General features: G+C 40.2%; 1 protein-coding gene across 1 annotated transcript in view; it reads right to left on the bottom strand.

Annotated features, from left to right (window-relative positions):
• SLC13A4 (solute carrier family 13 member 4) overlaps positions 1-21,106 on the bottom strand; it is a 29,172-nt gene extending 8,066 nt beyond the window's left edge. The window contains exons 1-9 of the mRNA XM_009903009.2: positions 20,304-21,106; positions 13,511-13,639; positions 10,311-10,447; positions 9,954-10,135; positions 9,226-9,280; positions 7,551-7,590; positions 6,791-6,868; positions 5,100-5,290; positions 3,036-3,155 (exon numbers count right to left, since the gene is read on the bottom strand). Of these exons, the coding sequence (XP_009901311.1) occupies positions 3,036-3,155; positions 5,100-5,290; positions 6,791-6,868; positions 7,551-7,590; positions 9,226-9,280; positions 9,954-10,135; positions 10,311-10,447; positions 13,511-13,639; positions 20,304-20,402 (1,031 nt within the window). The 5' untranslated portion in view covers positions 20,403-21,106. The remainder of the gene's footprint in view (positions 1-3,035; positions 3,156-5,099; positions 5,291-6,790; positions 6,869-7,550; positions 7,591-9,225; positions 9,281-9,953; positions 10,136-10,310; positions 10,448-13,510; positions 13,640-20,303) is intronic.
• Between the last annotated feature and the right edge of the window lie 3,322 nt (positions 21,107-24,428).

The following is a 24,428-nucleotide window of genomic DNA, read 5'->3' as shown; positions in this document are numbered from 1 at the left end:
TTCCAAATGGGGCAACTGTATGCTTTCCAGTTGGATCAGGGGTATCCAGCACATATGGAGCCCAGACTGACTACTGAGCCCAAGTTTGACCTGAATATTCCAGATTCATTGTAAGTAACAGGGGAAAGTTGTGTTGAGGAGCCCAGTAGCTTTCACAACCTGTCTGCTTCTGCTAATACCATCCATTGTTAAACAAAGTACAATCAGTGTAGCATCAAATTGTCTCTGCCACAGAGGCCAAGGCAATTACCCTAGTGTTTTGTCCAGCTGAAAAATGCCTGTACTGCTGCCAGAGACATTTGAGCACAGGCACGTTTCCTAACTGAATACATTTATACCTGCTATGCATTGGTGTGAAAATTAGGTGAAGTCATAGAATTATACAATCATAGAACGGTCTGAGTTGGAAGTAACCTCCAAAGGTCATCTAGTCCAACCCCCTCTGCAGTAAGCTCAACTAGCTCAACTAAGCTCATCCTCCAGAGCCCTGTCAAACCTCACTTTATATATCAGGCACCCCAAACACCTTCCTGGGCAACCTATTCTACTGTTCCGCTAACCTCATGGTAAAAAACTTCTTCCTAATATCCAATCTAAATCTCTAGTTTTAAGCCATTGCCCCTTGTCCTGTCACTACAGGCCTTTGTAAACTGTCTCTCTCCTTCCTTCTTGTCTGCCCCCTTCACTTACTGAAAGACTGCTATTAGGTCTCCCCAGAGCCCCCTCTTTTCCAATCTGAGCAAGCCCTGCTCCCTCAGCCTGTATTCATAGCACAGGTGCTTCAACCCCCTGATCATTTTTGTGGCCCTTCTCTGGACCTGCTCCATCAAGTCCATGTCCTTCCTGTACTGAGGGCTCCAGAGCTGGACACAGTACTCCAAGTGAGATCTCACCAGAGCAAAGTGGCAGAATCACCTCTCTGGATCTGCTGGCCACACTTGATGCAGCCCAGGATGTGATTGGCCTTCTGGGCTGCAAGCACACACTGCCTGCTCATGTCCAGCCTCTTGTCCATGAGCACCCCCAAGTCCTTTTCCACAGGGCTGCTCTCACCTCAGTCTGTACTATTGTGAGGATTGTGTCGACCCAGGTGCATAACCCTACACTTGCCAGGTGCAGAACCTGCCTGCCTTTGTTGAACCTCATAAGGTTCACCTGGGCCCACCTCTGCAGCTTGTCCAAGTCCCTCTGGGTGACATCCCATCCCTCTGGTGTATTGACAGCACCACTCAGCTTGGTGTCATCTGCCAACTTGCTGATGGTGCACTTGATCCTACTGTCTGTGTCATTGATAAAAATATTAAACAGTGTAGGTCCCAGTACGGACTCCTGAGGGACACCACTTGTCACTGGTCTCCATCTGGACTTCAAACCATTGAGTACTACCCTCTGGATGTGACCATCCAGTGAATGCCTTATCCTCTGAACAGTCCACCCATCAAATCCATATCTCAGATTACTTTCATACTGTAACAAAGTCTGGACTTTCCTAATGGAAATTAAGATACTTGCAAACTCTCTTCAACACAGCTGCTGGAAGAGAAGAGTTCTATGGTTTGTAATAGGCAGTTCTACAGTAACAATTCTACCCTTAGCTCTGCTTTGCTGACAAGGATACTTTGGTGAGTCCATTATCCTTCCCTTTGGACTTAGTCTAGAGTCTTAAAAGCAAGTCTGACACTTTGTTCCAACTGGACCAAGTAAAACAGATGGATGACACTGGGCTTCTAAGGTAAAAAACATGAACATTATTGGAATTCATTAAACATTTATGCACAGGCATTGGGCAGCTGTTTCAACATATTCAAAGTGTTTCTAGTCTTTGGGTGGTTATGAAGTAAGAAAATTGTAGCCAAGCTCCAAACATAGTATGTTCTTTAATGAACTGCAGTAAACAGGAGGCAGAGATTAAGGAGGCTTGGAATCAACCTCTGCTTCTCAAAAAGTCAATAATGTTTCAGTCTGGTATTATTTAGAGCAACATTAATCAGCATGAGGTCTTGGATGCAGTGTGGAATTTGAATTATATTTATTTGTTTAAAAAGAGAGTAATTGAGGGTCATGTTAGGGCCTGTTGCTCTCAAGATTAAAAAAAAAAGGACTTATTTTAGTCTTTTAATTTGGAACTTCAGGGCTCAGGAGACTGACTGAGAGAAGGATATGGCGCTGTTCACCTCTAAATTACCTCTTCAAATCTAGTCAAGGTCAGCAGCAAGCAAAAGTCATTAAAATTTTATTTATTGTCTTAGGTGAAATAAATTAGTGATGTCAGTTCATCTTACTTTCAAAAGTAAACTAAATCAAATTAAGGCCACTTTAATTCTGAGCAAATGTGCCTGCACCACGATTTAATGCAGGTTAACTGATCCACTCTAAATGCACACATTTAGTCAATTTCCATTAACTTTGTGGAGTGCCTCTGCAAAAGGAATATGTAGTACAAATGAACTAGGAGACTGGGTTCTCTTCTTTTTGGAGGGCTAAGGGACTTACTGGTATCAAAGGCTATTCATCTCTTAGGCAGTGAGTGATTCCAGCTTTAAAGAGAAATATATATGGAATCTATTTACCTTTAACTAGTCATACACTGATTACGTTGAGCGAGGGGAAGGTCTGAAAAGTAACAGTTATTTTTCTGTTCATCTTTTAAGTTGTACTTTTCCAAAAGAACTTCTAACAAGATTTTTGTTCCACTATGAGATCCTCATGGTCATGAAAGGTAAAAGAAAAAAAAAACTAAACCAAACTAAACCCCAGCAACAACAACAACAAACCAACACTGGTTGACTGCATAGTAAGGACTTTCACCAGAAATACCAAGGCACTTCACACACAAGCAGCAATACTGTACACTGCTGTCTATACAACACAGCTAAGCAATAAGATTTCCTCCAGCAATTGTTCTGGCAAGAAGAAGGAACAAGGAAGGAAGTTTTCACCATTTGCAACTGGGAACATCTTTATGAGGCATGTTCTAGAGAAGTCATAGCCACCTGGCTTTCACAATCCATGCCTCTTGAAAAATCTGCACTCACTTGCAACCCAAGAACAGCCAATGCATCCAGAACCAAGTTAGGACCAACATGATGAGGGAGATGGGGAAACTGAATAAAAACCAAGTTCCAAAATTCACCACTTCAGCGTTTGGATAGTGGCTGTAAAGGAAAAAAAGGATACACAGTAAGTTAGAGCAGTAAAAGGACAGACACCATAGATGCACACACATCTGTCATGGCATGATAGAAAAATTGCATCATTGTGTATTTGCAGCATCTACCTGACATGTGCAGAGTGATAACAATTGCCAAAGAATGTCAGTCATTGACAGCCCCTGACCAAAACAAACCCTGTAGAAATTCACTCTTTAGAATCAGATGGTCTAGGTTGTCTAGCCAGCTTCAATAACCCTTGGAATTATCAGGAGTGGAGTTCTGGCTCTGCCTGTGTTTTTTGTTACTGCTCTTGTTAGTGTTAGATTTGGAATTAAATCACCCAGAATCTCTTTCTATGTCTTATTGTGGACTGCACAAATAATGACCTCAGTGTGCTCAGATCAGACAAAGTTTCGTATGTACATTTGATGGAACTATCATAACAAGATCTTTGGATACTGTGTAAAATCCAAATCCTTGGGTTCAGGATGGCTTTTGAAATTAGATATCTTCACTAGCACCATTTCAGAGAGAGAGAGGAAGGGTACCGTTGCAGCAGTGGCAGCTGTAGATTATCAAAATCAGGTTTAAGGTTGTACACAAATTTGTGCATGAGGAGAAGTACCACCCATCTTCAGCTGTTGATGTCTTTGAGAGCCCTGGGATCTCAAAGGAAAGGACAAAGGAAATACTTAACTGACCAGAGAGCTGCTTTGCATCTTTTCTCAAGCAAGAGTGTAAGGCCACCTTTTAAAATTTATTTATTTTTCCATTCATGTTGAGTAGCACAAGCACCACTAGTGATGCCTCTAGGTTCATGTCCTAATTTGAGTTAGTACAGAACTGATTCTGATCAGTGGTGTTTCTTGTCAGCTCAGTCTCTTCTAAGTGACTGCACTTCCTGAAGTTAATAGCAGGTGTTCACAGACAATGTCTGCTTATAGCAGTGGTTACACTTGGTGTTTATAGTTAGTCCCAAGGATTGGCTTGCAGAGCAAGGTCGCTGCTAAATTTTGTGCACTGCATTGGAGATGCAGAGTAAAAGGCTTTGCCTGCAAGGAGAAGTGAACAGTTCAGGCAACCCTAAACTGACCAGTGAATCATTCCATTCCATGTACATCATATCTTTTATAAACCTGAGGGATCACAAGGGTCAAGTTCTTCTTTGCTTTCTGTTCTTCCATTGGCTGGCATCCAAGGAGGACTTTGTCCATTCTGCCATTGATCCTGATCTGCAGGTTCCTGAATCCAGTTCCAGAACCCACGTCCTGAATTTGGTTCCTGTCTGCTGCTGTCTGAGGATTCTGACACAGCATCAGTGTTGTGTGTGATTATTTACCATTGGGGGTTGAGTTCCATATTAGTTTTGTATATGTTTGCAAATATTTAATTTCATTGTCATAATTTTTGTTAAAGTAGTTTTATTCTTTTCCAAACCATAAATCTCTCTCTCTCATTCCCCTTCTTTTCCTCTTTGGAAAGGGAGAGGTCTGTCAGTTGTTTAGAGGCTGCCCCAGCAACCATAAGAACTTGCTTCCAAAGAATCCATAGAACAATTTAAGGCTGGTTTTATGACATTTCTTCTGAGAATGCTTCTCTTTGTCATCTCTGCCATATCTTCTTTGCTTTAGTGTTTATCCTTCCAGAGTGTCTGCTGCCTTCATGATTATAAGTTTGTAAAAATCAAAAGAAGTTGCTGAAGAAATTTAAATGTTGCCATATGCTGACAATTTTTTATTTTACATGAGATTAATGCATGGATGTGTTTTAACTTGAGCTCCCCCTTTCAGCCACTATCTATTAGTAATAGCATTAGAGGAGGAAACACAATTGTCTTCAGAGAGATGTCTTACAAGCATTCCCTGAGGTAGTGAATAACTTAGAGAGACAGCCGCAGAGATGTGAATGACCCAATCACCTCTTTCACACAACCATAATATCACTTACTTGTTGAAGTGCTCTAAGAATATGAGGCTAGTGGAGGTCCCTATGATGGTTGTCAGTCCTCCAATGGTTGCTGCATAGGAGATACTCAGTGAGAGGCATTTACAAACCATGTGGTCATGTCTGGTCTGATACCGGTACTTAGTGCTCAGGTGCAGTTCCGAGGGCTTAGGAGGCAGGACCAGTATCTGAGCCTGTGAGGGGAATGAAAGCAAGTTATTAGAACAGCAGCCCAGCTAGATTTAATGCCATGGTGATACTGGTTCCAGTGAAACAAGGGGGTTGTGTTACAAAAGGCAGTTTTTACTTACAGAGATTAACAGGAATCAGAACTAGAAATCCATACAGGGACCAGAAATTGCCTGGTCTGTGGCAGAAATCTAGGACAAACAATAAATGAACTTTCTAGCTATGGTTTGGGCCAGCTCCAGTTCTGACTAGAATCTCAGTGTGATACCAAAAGCCTTTGTGGTCTGCAGGGGCAAGATGCCAATTCTGCAGCAGTAGGAATTCATAATCCTTGAGGATTATGAGCAACTACCAGACAAATGCTTAGTGGACTTTTTGCACTTTTACTGGCTCAAGGCCTCTTGAGTGAGACAGAATGGAGTCCTAGAAGTCTTAGAAAGGGCATGAAAAAGATTGGACCAGAAAAAGCTCTAAGAAAAAAATTGCTCCAAAATAAGCTTTCTTGCAGTGACAAGAAAGTCTCCATATTGGTAAATCATGTCCCTTTACTGGAAAACAAGATAGAGTGTTTCAAGGCACTTCACATGCAAACCAAGGATGTAATTTAGCATCAGAAAACCAGGCAGCAAGTGGTTCAGACAGACAGATTTGTTAAATTTATTAATCTGACTTTGGGTTTATGGAGTAAAATCAGTCATGATATAAATTCATCATCAACTTGAGGGTACTCTGGATAAAATCCCTGTAGACTAAAAGTGAAGTATGTATATTAGTTGCAAAATAACCACTGAATGTGCATGGGAAATGGTTATAAGAGGGAATTAAGTATCAGGAAGCAGTGCGTTAGCCTTTTTTTTTTTTTTGAGAAATACTTTCAGATTCTTTTTGAGCTGTGAATGCAGATTTGTGTGTTGATTTTATCCTAATATTCCCTGGAGATCAATTTATGCCATTAACATACTACATAATTGAAATCCAAACAACAATCCCTTCTTGGATCCAGTCAGGAGAAGTAGAAATACTGGAATGGACTTATGTAATGGAGGATTTTGAGGGTAGGTATTTGTCGAGACAGAAAGGAGGTGGATACTAAGACTACCTACCAAACTAGCTGAACAGTTAAATGGTCTATGCCTGCTGCTAGTTTAGTTTTGAATAGGATTTTGTGTCAGGGACTGTTATTTTTGAGTTGGTTTGTTTTAAAGTATGCTTTATTCAGGTAAAGTGGGTAGAAAAGCCAAGTAAGAAGAGAAACATGATCAAATTACTGGATGTAAATCTAAATGAATTGTACTAGCCATTGTGGGAGAGTCTTCTGACTGTACCTATGCAGGACACGTCTAAAAGAGGGCAAGAATTAGCAAAGGACCAAGCCAGGGCTGCTGTGATATGTTGGAAAACAGTTCCATTTAACACAGCTTGCAAGGAACAAATAAGAAATAGTGGGGAGCAGGTGATGATCAGGCCTGTCTTTTCCCTCACCCATCCCAGGTCTAACATCTCACCTGAGGCAGATGCTGCCCACTGCTCTTAGGATTCATGGTTCCAAGAGGGTTGGCTATCATGTGCACACCATTCATACTCTGTAGGGAGGCAAATATCTTTGTATTAACCTTTCTATTTCTAGAGGCACTTAGAATTTATGATGCTTTGTAAAGTTCATGGGCAGAGGGCTTTTGGAAAAAACACCACCACCACCACAACAAAAAACCCCAACACTAACATTTCAGCTGTAAACTTTACACTGTAAAAAAAAAGAAAAAAAAATAATTAAAAGCACCAAACCAACCTGATTTTATATTAAAGTGATCTTAAATGTCAGTTTATAAGAAGTTTAGTTCTTCTTCCTCAGCTTTGTAGGAAAATCTAACTAATAGCTTAGTAGAGGCTATGACTTTGTAGCATGTGTATGTTGTTCCAACAACTGAGGTGTCCCAGCTGCAGGAACTACCAATACCTGGACAATAAAAGATGGTATCTGAACTTGCTGGAAACTTTTGTTAGTTTACTGACTGGATCTCAGGATCTTCAGCCATAAGTACAACAAATACTTCAGATCTAGTATGTCCTGACCTAATTTGTGTAAGCAGGATGATAGGTTAAACACAAAGCAGGAAATTCTTCCAATACATAATCTCTGCCAGCAGCCACTACTTGTTTGAAATAAAGGAAAGAGCAGTTTGTTGTAGAGCTGCATGGACTCTGCTCTGATGGTTCCTTCATTAGAAGACAGTGTTGCTGAGAAGATACTACCTATGACAATACCTTGGAGTGCATCAAGGAGCTGAAGTCAGTAGTAGTAGCACTAAAAACAAAGAAAGGAAAATATACTTTTAAAATGCCTGTTCACTCAGCTCCCTCAAAAATGTACACATCATGGGTAGGAGGGGCAACATCTGTGGGAGAACTAGTGCCTGCTGAATGGTGAAGTGTTTGTTAGTATCACCACATAAGAGGTGGTCATCATTAGGAGTCATTAGACCATCACACAGGAGTCATTCGATCATCACACAGGAGTCATCATTATGTTTCACAGCCCTAACGCTACCTGTGAATGTCCAGCTCCAGGCAAGAAAGAATATGTATTCTAGGTAGCATATGCCACTTTCTAGGAATGGACTCCATTCACAGTGGAATTACTCACTGGATAATTCTTTGTTCTTTGCAAACCTCCTCAATGCTGTTTTTGAGCACCTACCTGTACCCCATGAAAGCCTTCACTAAAATCCCCCGTGTAGCACATGGACCATGCAGACAACCCACTGAACTTTTACTTTGACATGGAAAACAGATTTAATTCCAGAAGATGTGTATTTTTCTTTTCTCACTAAATTTCAAGCTCTTTTTTCAAGTGATGCTATTTTAATAATAGTTCTTTTATGAACTATCCCACACATACTTTTCAATAGGGATTAAAGGGATTTATGGCACAGTGCCAAGCTGTAAACTTGATTCTGTACAGCACAGAAAATATGACTGAGATAGAGATAGCACAGGGACTCTTGGACAACCTATTAGTCACCAGACTAATGAGAAAACTACTTAGATCTTGCAAGTTAACCTAAAGTTATCAACTGTGCTGTTTGAACAATAATGATTGTTTTAAAGTAAACTTTTTAAAGTGTAAGAAGAAGCTGTTTTGAACACTTGTGAACAACATAGAAGGAGCTCAAGTACAGAATGTGCAATTTATTCTCACACCTTGTAGGAAGATGCTTCTCATGATTTAGCCTATAATATAGTTTTAGGACAATAACTTTGTGTACTGTCCTATCTATCTTGATCTGCTCTTAAATTTGATAATTTAACAAAGAAATTTATCCATTCCTTGATTTGCCTTTTCCACCTTAGTAGACGTTACTCCAGATAGAAATCTGGAAACTGTTAGTTTTTTCAAATTTCTGAAGAGCTTTGTCTATATTTTAGGGGTTTGGGGCAGAGGATTGTCTTTTGTTGGTTCCCCCTTCCTTCATCTCCCCACTCTCATCTCTTTCTTGAATGCTCTTGAAAGTTCAGACTTTCCCCAGGATTCCTCTGTAAGTGTCTTCCTTCTGGGTATGTCCTGTGGGCACTCCATACTGTACTTGGATCCTTTCCATCACTGTTCCTTTTAGGGGAACAGAAATAAAAATCTGTTGACAGCACTATCTTATACAGCACAAACACACGCTTCTAAAGAAGATCTTTCAAACTAAGAAGCATTTTTCTTCTCTCTAAAATGGCCATAATGTTAAAAAATAAATGAATACCAGGAAGCTTTAGTGAGACCCAGACCACTACATTAATCCCTTTTCTCATATGAGCCTTCCTTGTCAGTCACATTTGAAACATTCACTTGTAAGCTTCTGCATGCCCTTCCTGGCTCTATTCCTGGGTTTATCTCATTGCAACCTGTGTAAGGCTCAACTCTCCAGTCCTGATGTACTGGGTTCATTCTTACTCCTCATTGATGAAGATAAGCTCCAGTGAAGGTTGGCCATGCTTTTCATTGAGACCTGCAACAAAGGAAGAGAAAGCAGCCTATGGGGTAAGGGAGAAGCTACTGCACAAAATGTCTAAACCCTCTCATGTACTCTGTGACCCTTTATGCAACATTTTATTGTGTTGCATTCTTGATCGCATCTCCCTGGCAATTAAAAGACTATCATACCTACATATAACAAAGTTAGATGACACCATTTTGAGCCTGGAATCAATGAGCTGAAAGAAAAGAATCATCTTATTTACTTATGGGACCCTTAGAGGTATGTACAATATTTTGTATGGCAGCTGCTCTGACCTGGGCAGCCTGGAAGGGCAGGGGTAGAATGAGCAAGTGTGGAATTGTCACAGAGCACACTTCAGGGCCTCTTCTACATTCTTTGACTTTCTTCTCAGAGGTTTTCTTCCAATCCTGTAAAATCCTATGATCTAAGAGTTTATGACACACAAACTTAAGTACATATTCTAATTCAACAATAGTTTCCCAATTTCAGGTCTCCCATCACATCTTGAAACTTTCTTTCATTTTTGTAAAGAAATATAAGGATACAAACAGAAAAAGCACAGACCAGCATCTTTGCTGTACAAGTCAGGCAGCTCTGGCTCAATAGAGTTTAAATTATGTTTATCAGTGAGTCTGGCCATTGATAAACAAATTGGAAAAGAAAGACCAATATTGACAAATACCTATTGACTCGTTTTCTTCAATAATGGTGCTGGCTGCAGTATTGATGACCTCATGCTCCTCCTCAGCATTCACTAGCTCCTGGAGCACTGCCTCCACAATTGGCATTACCATGGCTGTGGTGGATGTGTTGGAAAGCCACATGGAGAGCACGGTGGTGCAACACATAAAGCAAAGAAGCAACCTGGAGTGTGACACAGGGAAATCTTCTTGAAGCACTTTCAGAATTATCAAAGGCCTCCTTAGCTAATATTTTCATTAGTGAACTTATAACGACATGAGGTCTTTTTCCTATGGATGGCAAAGGCAGAGTTGTTATGCACTCTTTCCAACTACCTCAGAGTCAAAGGTTCACTCACATGCCTGGCTTTGCCCCAGCCATCATGACCATGCGCAGGGCAATTCTCTTGTGGAGATTCCACTTTTCTACAGATGCTGCCACACAAATCACGCCCATGAGGAGCAAGGTTGTGTTCTTGAAATATTCAGCAGCCACCTGCATTAAGGGGGAAACAACCAGTTAAAAAAGCAGTACCTACTCTCTGCAGAGAGCATACTATATGAGAAGAAATACGGTATTGAAGATATTTTTCTCCCTAGAGAAAGAATGACATCGAGCTGGAGAAAATGAAGAATTCATAAGTGAAAATGTTCTCTTTAATCTTGTACATGCTGTGTTTACAAATAGCAAGGCTCTGTACCCACTTGTTAGTGGATTTCATAGCTTTGAAGATATCAAGAGAAATTTTCTTTGAGCAGGATGTTCACTGCCTGAAATGAATCACGCTCAGCTAGGCCCAGATTGAAACAGCCACAAACCTCTGCACTGAAGGCAGCTTATTCTAGAGATGTCTTTATCTATCCTGTTTGTATTTCTTATGTCTTGTTCACCTGCTGGGCAAAATGTGGTATCCCTAGAACCTACAGCTTCAGAAAAAGGTCCTTTGGAACATACTCTCTGAATTCAATAAAGAAAAGCTGGGATATAACTGTGGTGATCCACAAACCCTCTGCCAGAACTTTTCACTATGGAAATCCATGTCCATCGTAAAAGGAAAATAGGACAAAAGTTTCAAATAAGAGAACTTTAAATTAAAGAGAATGAGCACAGATTATCAGCTGTCACAGGAAAAAATCAGAGGGCACACATGGGCCTTCAAAGTAACATCCTTAGAGGTAGAGCTTGCTAAGATGTGAAAAGATGTTCTGTGAAGAGACTACAAAAACAACACATGAAACAAACCAAAACATTCATACACACACACACACAGAGGCACACACAGACAATCTTTTCTGTGGAAACAAACAAAATGGGAGAAAATAGAAGTTACAGACAGATGCTTGGTATGTATCTATATTTTTCATTTAGTTCTGATGCAGTCCTTCCCAGGCTGTTACTGGAATACTTTTCCAAAATGCATCATATCTTTAGTTCAGAACTATTCCTCTAACCAAATGTTGAGGCCCAAATGTAGGTGCCAGCATTTGGAAAAAAAAAGAAAGAAAAGAAAACAACCAACCAACAACTTAAAATTAGTAAAAGCTGTATTCTTCCCATTGTCCTCAGTTATACTGATGTTCTACAAAAAAGCACAGGAATCCCAGTCATGTTATTTTGTGAAGGCTGCATCAAATTAAGTATTTCATTATATTTATTTAAAAAATCCCTGTGGTGACCTAAATAGACTTGGCCATCATAGCTGGGTTTCCAAAACCTTTAAATATTGCTTTTTTGGCTTTCTTCCACTAGTTTCTTTCTCATTAACTTTCTTCATTTTCCTGCCACCTTGTTAAGAAAAGATCTTGAACTGAATGAAAGGAATCCATCAAGCCACAAAGAATCTGTTGTTTTCCTTTATGCCTTTCACAGTCACATTGGAGAAATAAGTGAATATAAATAGTCTTGTTAACATACACATACACGTACACAATGCACAGCAACTTCTATGTTGCTGTGAGTTATTTGCAGCTTAAACCCAGGAGCCCTGGGTTTCCTTGGCATTAAAGAACAGCAGACTGGAAATACTGCAGCGTCATCAGAGTTATTTAGTTCAAAATAAAGGATTTTATTTCTGTCTCTAAAGCAAATAAAACATTCTCTGCAATAGTCTCTCTGCCATTTAATTTGATATTACACTGCCCTTAAATTTTGCTTCTCTAATATTCTCCAGAATTCTGTAATGAAAATGTGTAACTACTTTGCTTTTATGTTAGGAAAAAAAAAAGTTGAAAATATTTAACTGTGGTGGCATGGAAATGTATCTGATTATATTACACAGTTGTTATACCACTGGGAGGAATAAGGCAGGACATAAACCACTTGTTTCATGCTTGATTCCATCCATTTATGAGTATTTCCAGTGCTAGATTGTGCTAGAAACTCAGAAGTTTTATGGTAGCTTTATGTACTTCTATGCTCTTGTCTAATTTCCTATTCCTTTTAAATGAAGTGTGATGCCCTCTCACTCCTAAAAAGAGAGAGAGGGAAAAAAAAAAAAACAACCAAAAGCAGGCAAAAAGACAAAAGTTGTAGTACAATAAATTCTTGGCATATCATGAAAAAAACCTAACACTCACAAAAATCTCAAGTAAGGAAATTCAGAACTGATCACAGAGAATTTTTGTGGGGCCACAGTTCTAAGGCCTTTGCCTTAGAACTCATGGCTACAAAGCAGCACTAAATTACATCTTGGATAAGGACTAGTCATTCACCTGAATAACAAAATTATCTAGTCTTATGCAGTAAGCAATAGAATGATAGAGTGATTTCAGTTGGAAAAGACCTTCAAGGCCAGCTGTCAGCCTAACACCACTATGGACATTAAACCATGTCCCAAAGTGCGCCTACAGTGCGATCATTCCACCACCTCCCTGGGCAGCCTATTCCAATGCCTGACCATTCTTTCAGTGAAGAAATTTTACCTAATATCCAATCTCCCTGATTGGATCATCATCTCCCCTGATGAAACTTTATACCATTTCCTCTAATTGTATCTAATTGATACCATGGGGAAGAAACCAGCACCCACTTCACTAAAATCTTTCAGTTAGTTGCAGAGAGCTATGAGGTTTCCTCTCAGCCTCCTCTTTGCCAGACTGAAGCAATTCCAGTTCCTCAGCTGCTCCTCATAATTTGTTCTCCAGAGCCTTCACCAGCTTCATTGCCCTTCATTGCAATGGTAATTGGGTTTAGAATATGTAGCCTATTGCCTTATACAGCACCTTTAATAAATATAATTGGAGGAAACTTTGCAGTTCGTCACAGCTGCTGTTTGCACACTTCAGAAGGAAGGGAAAGGTGAGATACTTTAATGCACCTGGTTTGGGGAATTGTTGGTGATGCAGTGGCTGACAGGATGGACAGTCTTCTTGGCCTTTTGTATATCTGTCTTTGGTAAAAGAAAGAACTCAACAGCCCAGGTTACACATTACAAGACCTATACTTCTTTCTCCCATACCTCTTAGTCTTGTTACCCTAGTAAGATTAGTTTTATTCAAATAATTGCCTGAAAGTAAGAATAGTAAATTATAAAAAAAAAAATATACATATATGTCTGACCTCACTGGACTTCATGACTCCAAAAAATGGGTATAGGAAAGCAGGAACTAAGGCTGCTGCACCAAGAGGTACTGCTTCAGAGACCCAGTATACAGCTGTCACAATCAGCACGTAGGCACATGAGGCTTCCTGTAGGGAGAAAGCACAGAGGTTATGTGTAACCACCCAACCACCCGCTGGCAAAAGCCTTCTGAATGCATTCTTAGGACTCATCAGACTGCGGGTGCATGGACTTTAAAAAAATCAACAAGGGCTGCAGGAGGACCTCCTAAGGTGCAGCTGTTTGGGTGTGAAATTTAAGCTGTCATATGACCAGTTAGAAAAGAAGATGCAAATGAAAGGTTTTGCACATAAAGTAGGGTAAAATATTGAGAGAAATATATTTATCAGCAAAATAATGATTCAAACTTCTTTTACAGATTTGTTTGACTTCTATAATCTAAGATTTACCAAGCATTCAAACCATGACTCCTCTGACCAGGCCTGTGGAACTGTTATTTCCACACAACTTTGTTTCCAATATTGGACAAGAACAAGGTCTTGTGGTTTTCAGGATCAGAAGATAACGTCATTTACCATAGCATGCATAAAGCTACATCGCAGCTCTTTGGGGAAATACTTTGTGCACACTTAGGATTTCTGTTAGTGGATTTTATTTGCTTTTAATTCCTGTAGACCCTTGGAAGAAGACCACAGACCTGAAGGACTTAGAGGCAGTGGATTAATGCAGTTAATCAAACCAGTTTGCTGCTGTCCAGGGTTCTGGTAGGGCAAGCCATGACAATGTCTTGCTGAGGGTTCATGGAGAGATGATATATGATGGAGAAAGGTGCTATCTGCTGGGTATTTTTACAGGAAAATGCAATTAATCCAAGGAAGTTCTACAGGTTTTTGGGTTTTAGCTAGGTGGTATTTATTTATGGCTTTCAACTGGGTTCTCCTTAGGTTCAGTTATGCATAGAAACCTATAGAATCATAGAATCAGCCAAGGTTGGAAGGGACCACAAGGATCATCTAGTTCCAACCCCCCTGCCATGGGCAGGGACACCCCACACTAGATCAGGCTGGCCAGAGCCTCATCCAGCCTGGGCTTAAACACCTCCAGGGATGGGGCCTCAACCACCTCCCTGGACAACCCATTCCAGGGCTTCACCACTCTCACGGTGAAGAACTTCTTCCTCATGTCCAGTCTGAATCTCCCCACCTCCAGCTTCATTCCATTCCCCCTAGTCCTATCACTACCTATAGAAAAAAATTGAGGCATATTTCTTGTTAATAATTACAGAAATTGCCCTCAGGGAAATATTTTTGCTAGTAGGTCTGCCCTGATTTACACCAGCCATAAATCTATCCATTCTTCTTCATCATTCACTGGATATTTCATGTCATCTTACTGAGCCATATAGGCTCACATCTCACAATTGTTATTGTATAGAAAATTTACTGTTCATAGATGTTGTTTTAGTGTTACAATACAAGTTCATTGATTTTTTTCCCTGACTGGATGACTCCCAAATTAAGCAGCATAAGAAGCCACACAAGAAATTCCCACAGGTACTTGTGCAAATCAAAAAGCTTGTGCTAGCCTTATATATTTTTTTCCCACTTTTGTGAATGAGGTGGTAAAGTCTAAAGTAAGAGTATATAGGGATTTGAATTCAATGCAATGAATCAATATATTTATCAATGACCTGGATGAGAGAACAGAGTGCATTGTCAGCAGGTTTGGTGATGACACAAAACTGGGAGGAGAGACTGACACACCTGCTGCCATCCAACAGGACCTAGACAGGCTGGAGAGTTGGATGGGGAGAAATTTAATGATGTACAACAAGGGCAGGTGTAGTGTCTTGCACCTGGGAACCTGAGAAAGAATAACCCCATGGACCAGTATAGGCTGGGGACTCAGAGCATCATAGAGGAGAGAGCCTTGGGGGTCCTGGTGAATAGAAGGATAACCAGGAGCCAGCAATGTGCCCTTTTGGCCAAATGGTATCTTGGGGTGTATTAGACAGGGAGTGGTTAGTAGGTCAAGAGAAGTTCTCCTCCCCCTCTATTCTGCCCTAGTGAGGCCACATGTGGGATATTGTGTCCTGGACAGTTCTGGACACCTCCAATCAAGAAGGGCAAAGAACTACTTGAAAGAGACACAAAGATAATGAAGGGAGTGGAACATCTGCCTTATGATGAAAGGCTGAGGGAGCTGGGTCTCTTTAGCTTGGAGGAGACTGAGGGGTGACCTCATTCATGTTTATAAATATGTGAAGAGTGAGTGTCAGGATGACAGAGCCAGACTCTTCTCAATGATGTCCAAGGATAAGACAAGGTATAATGGATGTAAGCCGGAGCATAGATGGTTCCATGTGAACATAAGGAAAAACCTTTTCACTTTGAGGGTGACAAAACACTGGAATGGGATGCCCAGAGAGGTTGTGGATTCTCCTTCTCTGGAGACATTCAAAACTAGCTTGGACACATTCCTGTGTGACCTAGTCTAGGTGATCCTGCTGTGGCATAGGGGTTGGACTCGATGATCTCTGGAGGTCCCTTACAACCCCTAACATTCTGTGATTCTGTGTGTCTAGAGGTGGTCAATTTAGAATGGATAGGATCAGAGATGGTTTTTCATATTCATGGATTATGAAGCATTCATTTTATGAAACAGAATTGCTACGCTGTTTGGAACTCCAAAGACTGATGTTGAGTTTGTAACAACTTCAGGTGACCACTCAATAACAAACAAACAAACAAAAAACCCCACATAATTTTGAGTTAAAATTTGAAACAATTTAAGAAGTGAGATGACAAGCATTAGATACTTAGCAATCCCTACTAGGAACATTGAAATAGTTCAGATGAGAGTTATGGAGCTGATAGACTGGCTCATAAACATTAGCCATCTTGCTGCTCAGTAACCTCTGACTGCATTAAACCTCACGATTAATATTCCACAGAGAACAGTGCATAGGGTCATTTTTGTGACCTACTATTCATCACATTTTTTTTTTAACTCATTAGATTCTACTAGCAAATGACTATGTTTTCATGGGCTCTATGAGACAACAAGCAGTTGTCTGAGGAGAAAAATGCTTTTTAATGAACCAGAATTGATTTTGATTTTAAAGCAGAGAAGATGTAAGATCCAAGAGCTATGTTTTGACAACGTTCAGAAAATGAATTTCATCCTAACCTGATTCCAAATTATTTTCTCACTCCAAAAATATACTTCTCTTTATTTTCTTTGAACACAGACTGTTGTTTTCTGTTGCTCCTCTGTGTATTGCAATAAAGTAGTCTGGTGGAAACGTAATAGGATAGCGCGAAGTTTCATCTCTAGCAAAACTTAACTGTGATGGGCACTTAGTCTATTTCCTATACAGTAGGCTGTAATCAGTTTAGAAACAAAAGTGAAATAAAGCACATTTTTTTAATGGTATGAAACTGGGTAGACAGCTAGGAAAGCCAAGTTTGATAATCTCCACTAAAAGCTTAATCAGCTTGTCTGGGAACTGACTTTATTTTCTGTACTTTAAATCTGCTCATTTCCAAGAGAAACCATATTAATCTCTTCTATTTATTTGAACTGAATTTATATATTTAATTAATGTTTCCAAAACTACTAAGTACTGGACTAAAGTTGTGGCTTTTAACTGTTTCATCCTTTTCACTGCTGGTTGTGCAGCTGAAAGTGGCTGTTAAGGCCATCTTAGAGCTTGAAGCAGGGAACGGGAAGACATACAATGATTGAAGGCACTAACATCCATCTTCAGTCAGCTTCACAGGGGAAAAGAAGAGATGAAAGGAAGTCATGGCTAAAAATAATAAGGGTCATACATGAAGCTTTTCTAAATAAAACATCTGAGGATCTTAAAGTGATTTTGAAAAATAAAAAGAATAAACTCTGTGTTAGAGATTTGCCAGCTTAAAGATGTATATTGCATAGTTTGCAAGAGGGCACACAATTAAGCTGTGCAAAGAAGTAGTTGTTTGCCTTCTGGACGACTGTACTACTGTCTTTCAGCTGATAGGATCACACTACAATTTCCTCCCTTCAGCTTATGTAAATAAAACCGAAGGTGAACAAGTGTCTGCCATTTGTGGCTGTTCAGAACATGTTCTGTGTTTTAGGGCCCATTCTGCTGATTTCTTATGTCAGTGTCAGTGTCACCCGATGCTGCAGGTCATGTACAGCAACTCCTGCTGGCTTGTGAGGTGTCAGCCATGTGTCCTCGATTGGGTTCAGTGTGGTCACAGGATCAGTGGTCATAGGAGATCCTGTTCACAAGTGAATAAATTCATGTGTCATGATTTATGCTATCACTGATAGCTTTATGGGAAAAAAAGTGGGAGAAAAAAAGAAAAAAAGAAAAGAAAAGAAAAGAAAAGAAAAGAAAAGAAAAGAAAAGAAAAGAAAAGAAAAGAAAAGAAAAGAAAAGAAAAGAAAAGAAAAGAAAAGAAAAGAAAAGAAAAGAGAAAAGAAAAGAAAAGAAAAGAAAAGAAAAGAAAAGAAAAGAAAAGAAAAGAAAAGGAAAAGAAAAGAAAAAAAGAAAAGAAAAGGAAAAGAAAAAAGAAAAGAAAAGAAAAAAGAAAAGAAAAGAAAAAAGAAAAGAAAAAAGATGATTCTCACATGTTGCTGTTAACAATGAGAGGAATAAAGAGAGAATGAAAAAGACCCATGGTGTGTAAAGCACACAATGTGTTTTTCTGTATTTGTCATGATGTGAAAGACACTTGAGTGTGTCCCAAGCATACCCTACAAGTCCTAGTTTGGGTATAAACTTTTAAAAGGCAAGAAGAATTCAAGCAAATTTTCTCATGTTTATTTTTTACTCAACCTTTTCTTGTCATGAAATAATAGAGAAGAAGCTGTGAACGTTATTTCCATAAGCTATATCTACAAACAGTGCTGAGTCCTCGTGCTCCCTTTGATCGCTCTTGCCACTACACATGTAATGCTCCTTTGACATTTCCAGTGTTGTGCTGATATCATCAAAGAAGCTGCAAGCTGATTCCCTGCAGAAATGCAAATGTAAACCATCTGGTAATTTTGATCTCTGCAGGAAAGGCAGAAAACTAATATAATTGTCTGATAAATGAAAATATAAGTAAGTCATCAGACAACAAATTCAAGAAGTAATCATAGTTGTAACAAAATAATTGCTACACTAAACCACTTGAATAGTGTATTGTCAGCTGTGAGTTTATTTGATGTAGATGTATTCTTAATAACATTATAAACATTTTTTCAACTCTGGGTCAGTTTCACAGCTCTGTTTTACCATCTGTGGTGATTCATGTATATAAATGAAAAGGATATAAAACATTATCTGATGACTTTTCATATCACTTTATAGTAAAGCTGTACCATGAGGTGTGGAGTATAGTGTAGCTCGTACTGTATAATAGAAGTACTTGCAGCAATGATATCAGTGAACTTCTGTTTCAACACCTGTATGATGCTATTATAATACCCTTGGTTATTAAAGGGTTTCCTTATTGCATTTTGTGTTTCTGAACCCAGTAGGGAGCAAACATGAGTGGTGAATTTGAGCACAATAAATCTCATGTTCCTTGGGGTTATCAGTCACCACAGAGCGTTGTGCAGTTACAGTCCCATATGGGCATGTCAGGGAGTATCTCTTCTTATACTGCCCTTCCAGTAACACTGGGGGAAATGAAACCCTTTTTAAAAACCAAGCCTCTGTGAAATGGTAAGCCTTTCTGTTCTCTGAAAAAGAGAATAATTGTCTGTTACTCAAGAGAGAAGCAAGAGATGGGAAAATACTGCAAGAGGGCAACTGAGAGAGACATTGAAAATACTACGGTTTTGTTCTTGAAAACTGCTGTACAATTTCTAATCCTTTGCATTTCTATTTGATGAAGCAGTAATATCCATAAATTCTCTGATACTAGAAAGAAGAAATAACCTTTAGCAGCATAGAGGAAGGAATGGATATTGCTGCACCATTTGGACAGATTTATGTCTAGAACTATGGAAGCATTAGCTGCAGAATTTTCAATATATTGCCAGTTTTGATAAGTTGATCATAATCTCTGGAATGCAGCAATATTTTCAGCTGCAGATACGTGTTTATAGAGGAGTTAACCACATGGGCAAGGGTACTTCAAAACAGTGGCTTCAAAACAGCGTCAGGAATTAAGCTGCATTCATTCCCATTCCCTGGTCTGTGTGCTAAGCACATATTGTTCCCTCCTTTGTACTTCAGTTGCATAGGTATCTAAGCCGTCACTTAACAGCCACTGCCAGAGCTGCAATGTTTGAGTAGAGGTACCTACATCTGCTTTAGAGTCCGTGTATAGTCCTACACCCAAGCTGTAGCTCTCACCTCACTTCAACTGCTAGTCTATAAACCCACATTAAATTGAAAGTCCCTCTATGCATACTCATTACTGAAAACTGAAGCCTCTAGAAGTATTCCTTTTAAAGACTTCTCCTTAAAAAAAATTCTATGGACATGTTTGTTCTCTTCCCCTTTCCACACACACACACTCATTATTGCAGAGAAAGGAAAGATGTACTATTTCTGCTTTAAAGTAATGCTTTATAAACTTCACACTGTTCTTCAGCTCTGCTTGTCACATGGCTCAAGTTAACACTAGCTGTTACTGTGATGACTTCTCAGTGACCTTCCCAAATTGGAGTCCTTGATTTTTCTAAAAGCAATATTTATTTAGGTCTTTATCTTTCCTTTTTGCACAGTGCAGACTTATCCAGCATGACTACCTGCTGCACTCAGGAGTCATGTTAAAAAGAAAATTAAAAAGTACTTACGCTGCTGGGGTACAAAAGTGGCAGAGGAAGTAGCAGAAGCGGAATGAGAACAACGAGCAAGAGGTTTCTGGATCGGAGAATATCCTTCATCACTGCCATACCCTTTTACTTTCTTGTGGGTTTCTTCTCCAGTTCCTCAGATTTTCCAGCTTCCGCTCCACGTTTTCCTTCACCCGGCTTTCCCTGAAAGGTCTCTTACTGCCTCATTTCCTATCCTCACCTAAAATAGTTTTCTTACTTCGTTTGCTCTTCAGTCTCTTGTTTTCCAAAGCAACCTTAATGACTTTTTGAATTAAAAAGACATTCAGTCTAAGTAGGGCTCACCAGCACATCCAAATTATTATCACACCGTGACATGCAGAGGTTTGCAGGTTGGAGCATAGTGATCTTTTGCCAATTTATCTTTCTAATTCATTATCACAGGTGCAGCTGTGTTCCATTCTTATCCCCACGTTCTGCAATGTTTTTTCCTTCCATCATCCAGAGATATAATTCCTGTTTTCATTAACTGAATGAGGGGTTTTTCAGGCTACTTCTTTTCCTTCTGTTTGATAATCAGAATGGCTCAAATACAGGCTTCTTTTCTGCAGGAAATTTATTAAAACAAAAAGTCTGTTGTTCAGTGGACAGAAATGAACTGGCAGGGATTCTTTCTTTAAAGAAAATAAAAGTGAATAAAATTAAACTGCCTGCAGCTCCTCAAGATTTTGACTCTTTGCTATAGTTTCAGCTTCTACTTTGTGACTACCTTTACCCTACTTTTGCCCTGAGCTTGGAATTCACAGGGCAGCAATTCCAGCACAGATTATACTTGGTCTCAAGACAAAAACTTGTTAAAAAGCTTCACATAACTCTAATTCACCAATAAGGACTGTGGAAGGTAGTGTTTGCTCCTCCCATTATCCAAAACCCAGTCAGAACTTCTGAAAATCAACAGCTTCCTATCTCTGACTTTCACACAAATGTACAAAAAGACCTTTTGTAAATTCCTGAACAGTTTGTTATTGTTTCAAGGTCCAAGTGCTGCTGATAAAGAAATAATCATTGTTTTCTGGACAGTATCTTTTGTCTTTCATGTTCTTCTATCCTGATCCCTGAATGCCACTTATTCATAAAGCAAGAGCTCCATGTGCCCTCAGTAATTGCAGGGTTCAGACTCAAACTGAGAAATTTTCAGATTCTTACGCCAGTCTTCTACTGGAAAAAATGTTTCTTCACCTCTGCTGTTCATAATGCTTTTTGTTGGGCTGAAAATATTGGAGATTAGGACTGAATGGTTTCATGCACAGACATTCATGTGCCCTGTGCCTCACAGGAAGCCATACAACCTGGGATATCTCATGCTCCCAAACATTGCTTGCCTATCATCTCCCCACAGTTTGGTATTCATACAGGCACTGAGCTCCCCATACCTAACTGTGATGCCTCTGTGACATGAGTCCTAGAGAACTGCAGGGGTTTCATCACAGAATCACACAGAATCACAGAATCACCAAAGTTGGAAAAGACCTCAAAGATCATCAAGTCCCACCTGTCACCACAGACCTCATGACTAAACCATGGCACCAACTGCCACGTCCAATCCCCTCTTGAACACCTCCAGGGATGGTGACTCCACCACCTCCCTGGGCAGCCCATTCCAATGGCCAATCTCTCTTTCTGTAAAGAACTTCTTCCTAACATCCAGCCTAAACCTCCCCTGGTGCAGCTTGAGACTGTGTCCTCTTGTTCTGATGCTGGTTGCCTGGGAGAAGAGACCAGCCCCCACCTGGCTACAACCTCCCTTCAGGTAGTTGCAGAGAGCAATAAGGTCTCCCCTGAGCCTCCTCTTCTCCAGGCTAAGCAACCCCAGCTCCCTCAGCCTCTCGTCGTAGGGCTTGTGCTCAAGGCCTCTCACCAGCCTCTGTTGCCCTTCTCTGGACATGTGCAAGTGTCTCAATGTCCTGAAACAATTAATTGTATCTACCACTGTGTAAAGTTTCCATGCCTTCAAACTTTCATCAAGCAAGTGTATCTTGAGGCTCTTCAGGCAAATCTAGCAATTAGTTCTGAAAGCAAAAATACAGCTAATATGAAGATCTTGGGCTGGCCAGTACAGCCAGGGAATTTATAGCTGTATTGTCCTTTCTTTCAGAGAGACTAAAAAAAGAAAGTCAAAAATACTCAAGAAAAATTAAGAAATGATCTATAAGCTCAAATGGTGGGTAAAAGATGCCATGTAGAGGCAACGGCTCTTTACCCTGTGAGAGAGGGACTGTCTATAAGCATGAAAATCCAAAGTGATGAGATGCAATCTAAGCTATGGAGCAAGCAACCCACACCCACATCTTAAGCAACAATGAGGGAGGGAAGTTGTCCTAAGCCAAAAGAGCTGGCCTGAGGCACAATGTGCCTTCCCACTTGAATTCTGGAGAAAGGTGGCACCCTTGTTCCTTTTCCTGCCTCTCAGAGGGAAGGGATGGCTGTTCCCTCTTCTGCCCCACATACTTGCTCCCATGAAGAATTTGATAGTCTGAGATAACACTCAGTTTGGGAAAGATGTTGAGTTGCTGGAAGGTGTCCAGAGAAGGGCAACAAAGCTGGTGAGGGGTTTGGAGCACAAGCCCTGTGAGGAGAGGCTGAGGGAGCTGGGCTTGCTTAGCCTGGAGAAGAGGAGGCTCAGGGGAGACCTTATTGCTGTCTACAACTACCTGAAGGAAGGTTGTAGCCAGGTGGGGGTTGGTCTCTTCTCCCAGGCAACCAGCACCAGAACAAGAGGACTCAGTCTCAAGCTGCACCAAGGGAGGCTGAATGTTAGGAAGAAGTTCTTCACAGAAAGAGTGATTTGCCATTGGAATGGACTGCCTGGGGAGGTGGTGGAGTCACCATCACTGGAGGTGTTTAGGAAGAGACTGGATGGGGTGCTTGGTACCATGGTTTAGTTGATTAGATGGTGTTGGATGATAGGTTGGACTCCATGATCTCAAAGGTCTTTTCCAACCTGGTTATTCTATTCTATTCTATTCTATTCTATTCTATTCTATTCTATTCTATTCTATTCTATTCTATTCTATTCTATCCAATTATTTAAGCTGCAAGCTGCCAAACAGTCAATCTGCTGTTGAAATCAAAACAATGCAAACCCAATTAGCTTTATGTAGAATATTTTTATTATTGTATTAATAGTCTCTGTTAAATTAACCTGGGCAGTCCAAAAGAGGGAAACAAACTCAGAAAAACTTTATTTTCTGTTGAGGAGATAAGTATTCTAGTTACCAGTTTGTAAAGTACAGTAAGGTGTGTATACCATAGGGAATGATTGGATTTTCAATATTATCTGTAATTCTTTTCCATAGAATACTTTCTGAACTCTGACTGCTGGACAGTCCTACTGTGTGAGGGGTGAGGAAAGTGACTGGGAGGTATTTCTCTGGATAGTAACTGTTAGCAATTAATACTTGCCATGGTGGCTTTTCCTGGAACCTTTGCAGACTGGGACTCTGTAAGGGATTTATGAATTACCCTGGTTTCAGGCTTTTCCAGAAAGGGGTGCTTCAAGAACCCAAGCACCAGAGCTGAAAAGGCAGGAATGCACTCTGTGGTGTTTTCCCTTCAAGTGTTTATAAAGTGTGATGCAAGAAGAAAACACAAACAGAATATCACTGTTAATGCTCAAGGCTTAAAGGGCATGTGGACTGCAGCGCAAGGCTGCTTTGCGGGTGCTGAGCTGTGTGTGCAAGCAAGGGAGATGGAGGTACTTGTGGATCACAGCTTTGTGGTTGGGATTTTCAGTTTACTTTGCCATATGCCAGACAGACTTTGAAGGTGGCCAACAATGATCTTCAGGTATAAAATTGCACCTGCACATATGTACAGAAACTGCTGGGAGAAACAGCCCTGAGAATCTCTTTTATAAGTTCTTTGCCCTGCTGCTTATGCCATTGCCAGCATGCCCATTAGGCTGCTATGGTTTCACATTCCCATGGGTGATTGCCTGCTCTTACTGCCGATACTATTTGCTGCTTGCTGCAATGAGGTAATGCTGGATGGATTTTTTTCAGCTCCAGTCCTTGTAGTATCCCTGTTAAGGGACACAGAAGAGTTTTGCTCAACTGATGCAAACACAGTTAAACAGGATTGAGAACT

Source organism: Dryobates pubescens, chromosome 15 (genome assembly GCF_014839835.1).
Source record: "Dryobates pubescens isolate bDryPub1 chromosome 15, bDryPub1.pri, whole genome shotgun sequence".
In the NCBI taxonomy this organism is placed as follows: domain Eukaryota; kingdom Metazoa; phylum Chordata; class Aves; order Piciformes; family Picidae; genus Dryobates; species Dryobates pubescens.
Note: the sequence above shows the minus strand (reverse complement) of the source record. Positions and strands in the feature narration are given on the sequence as shown.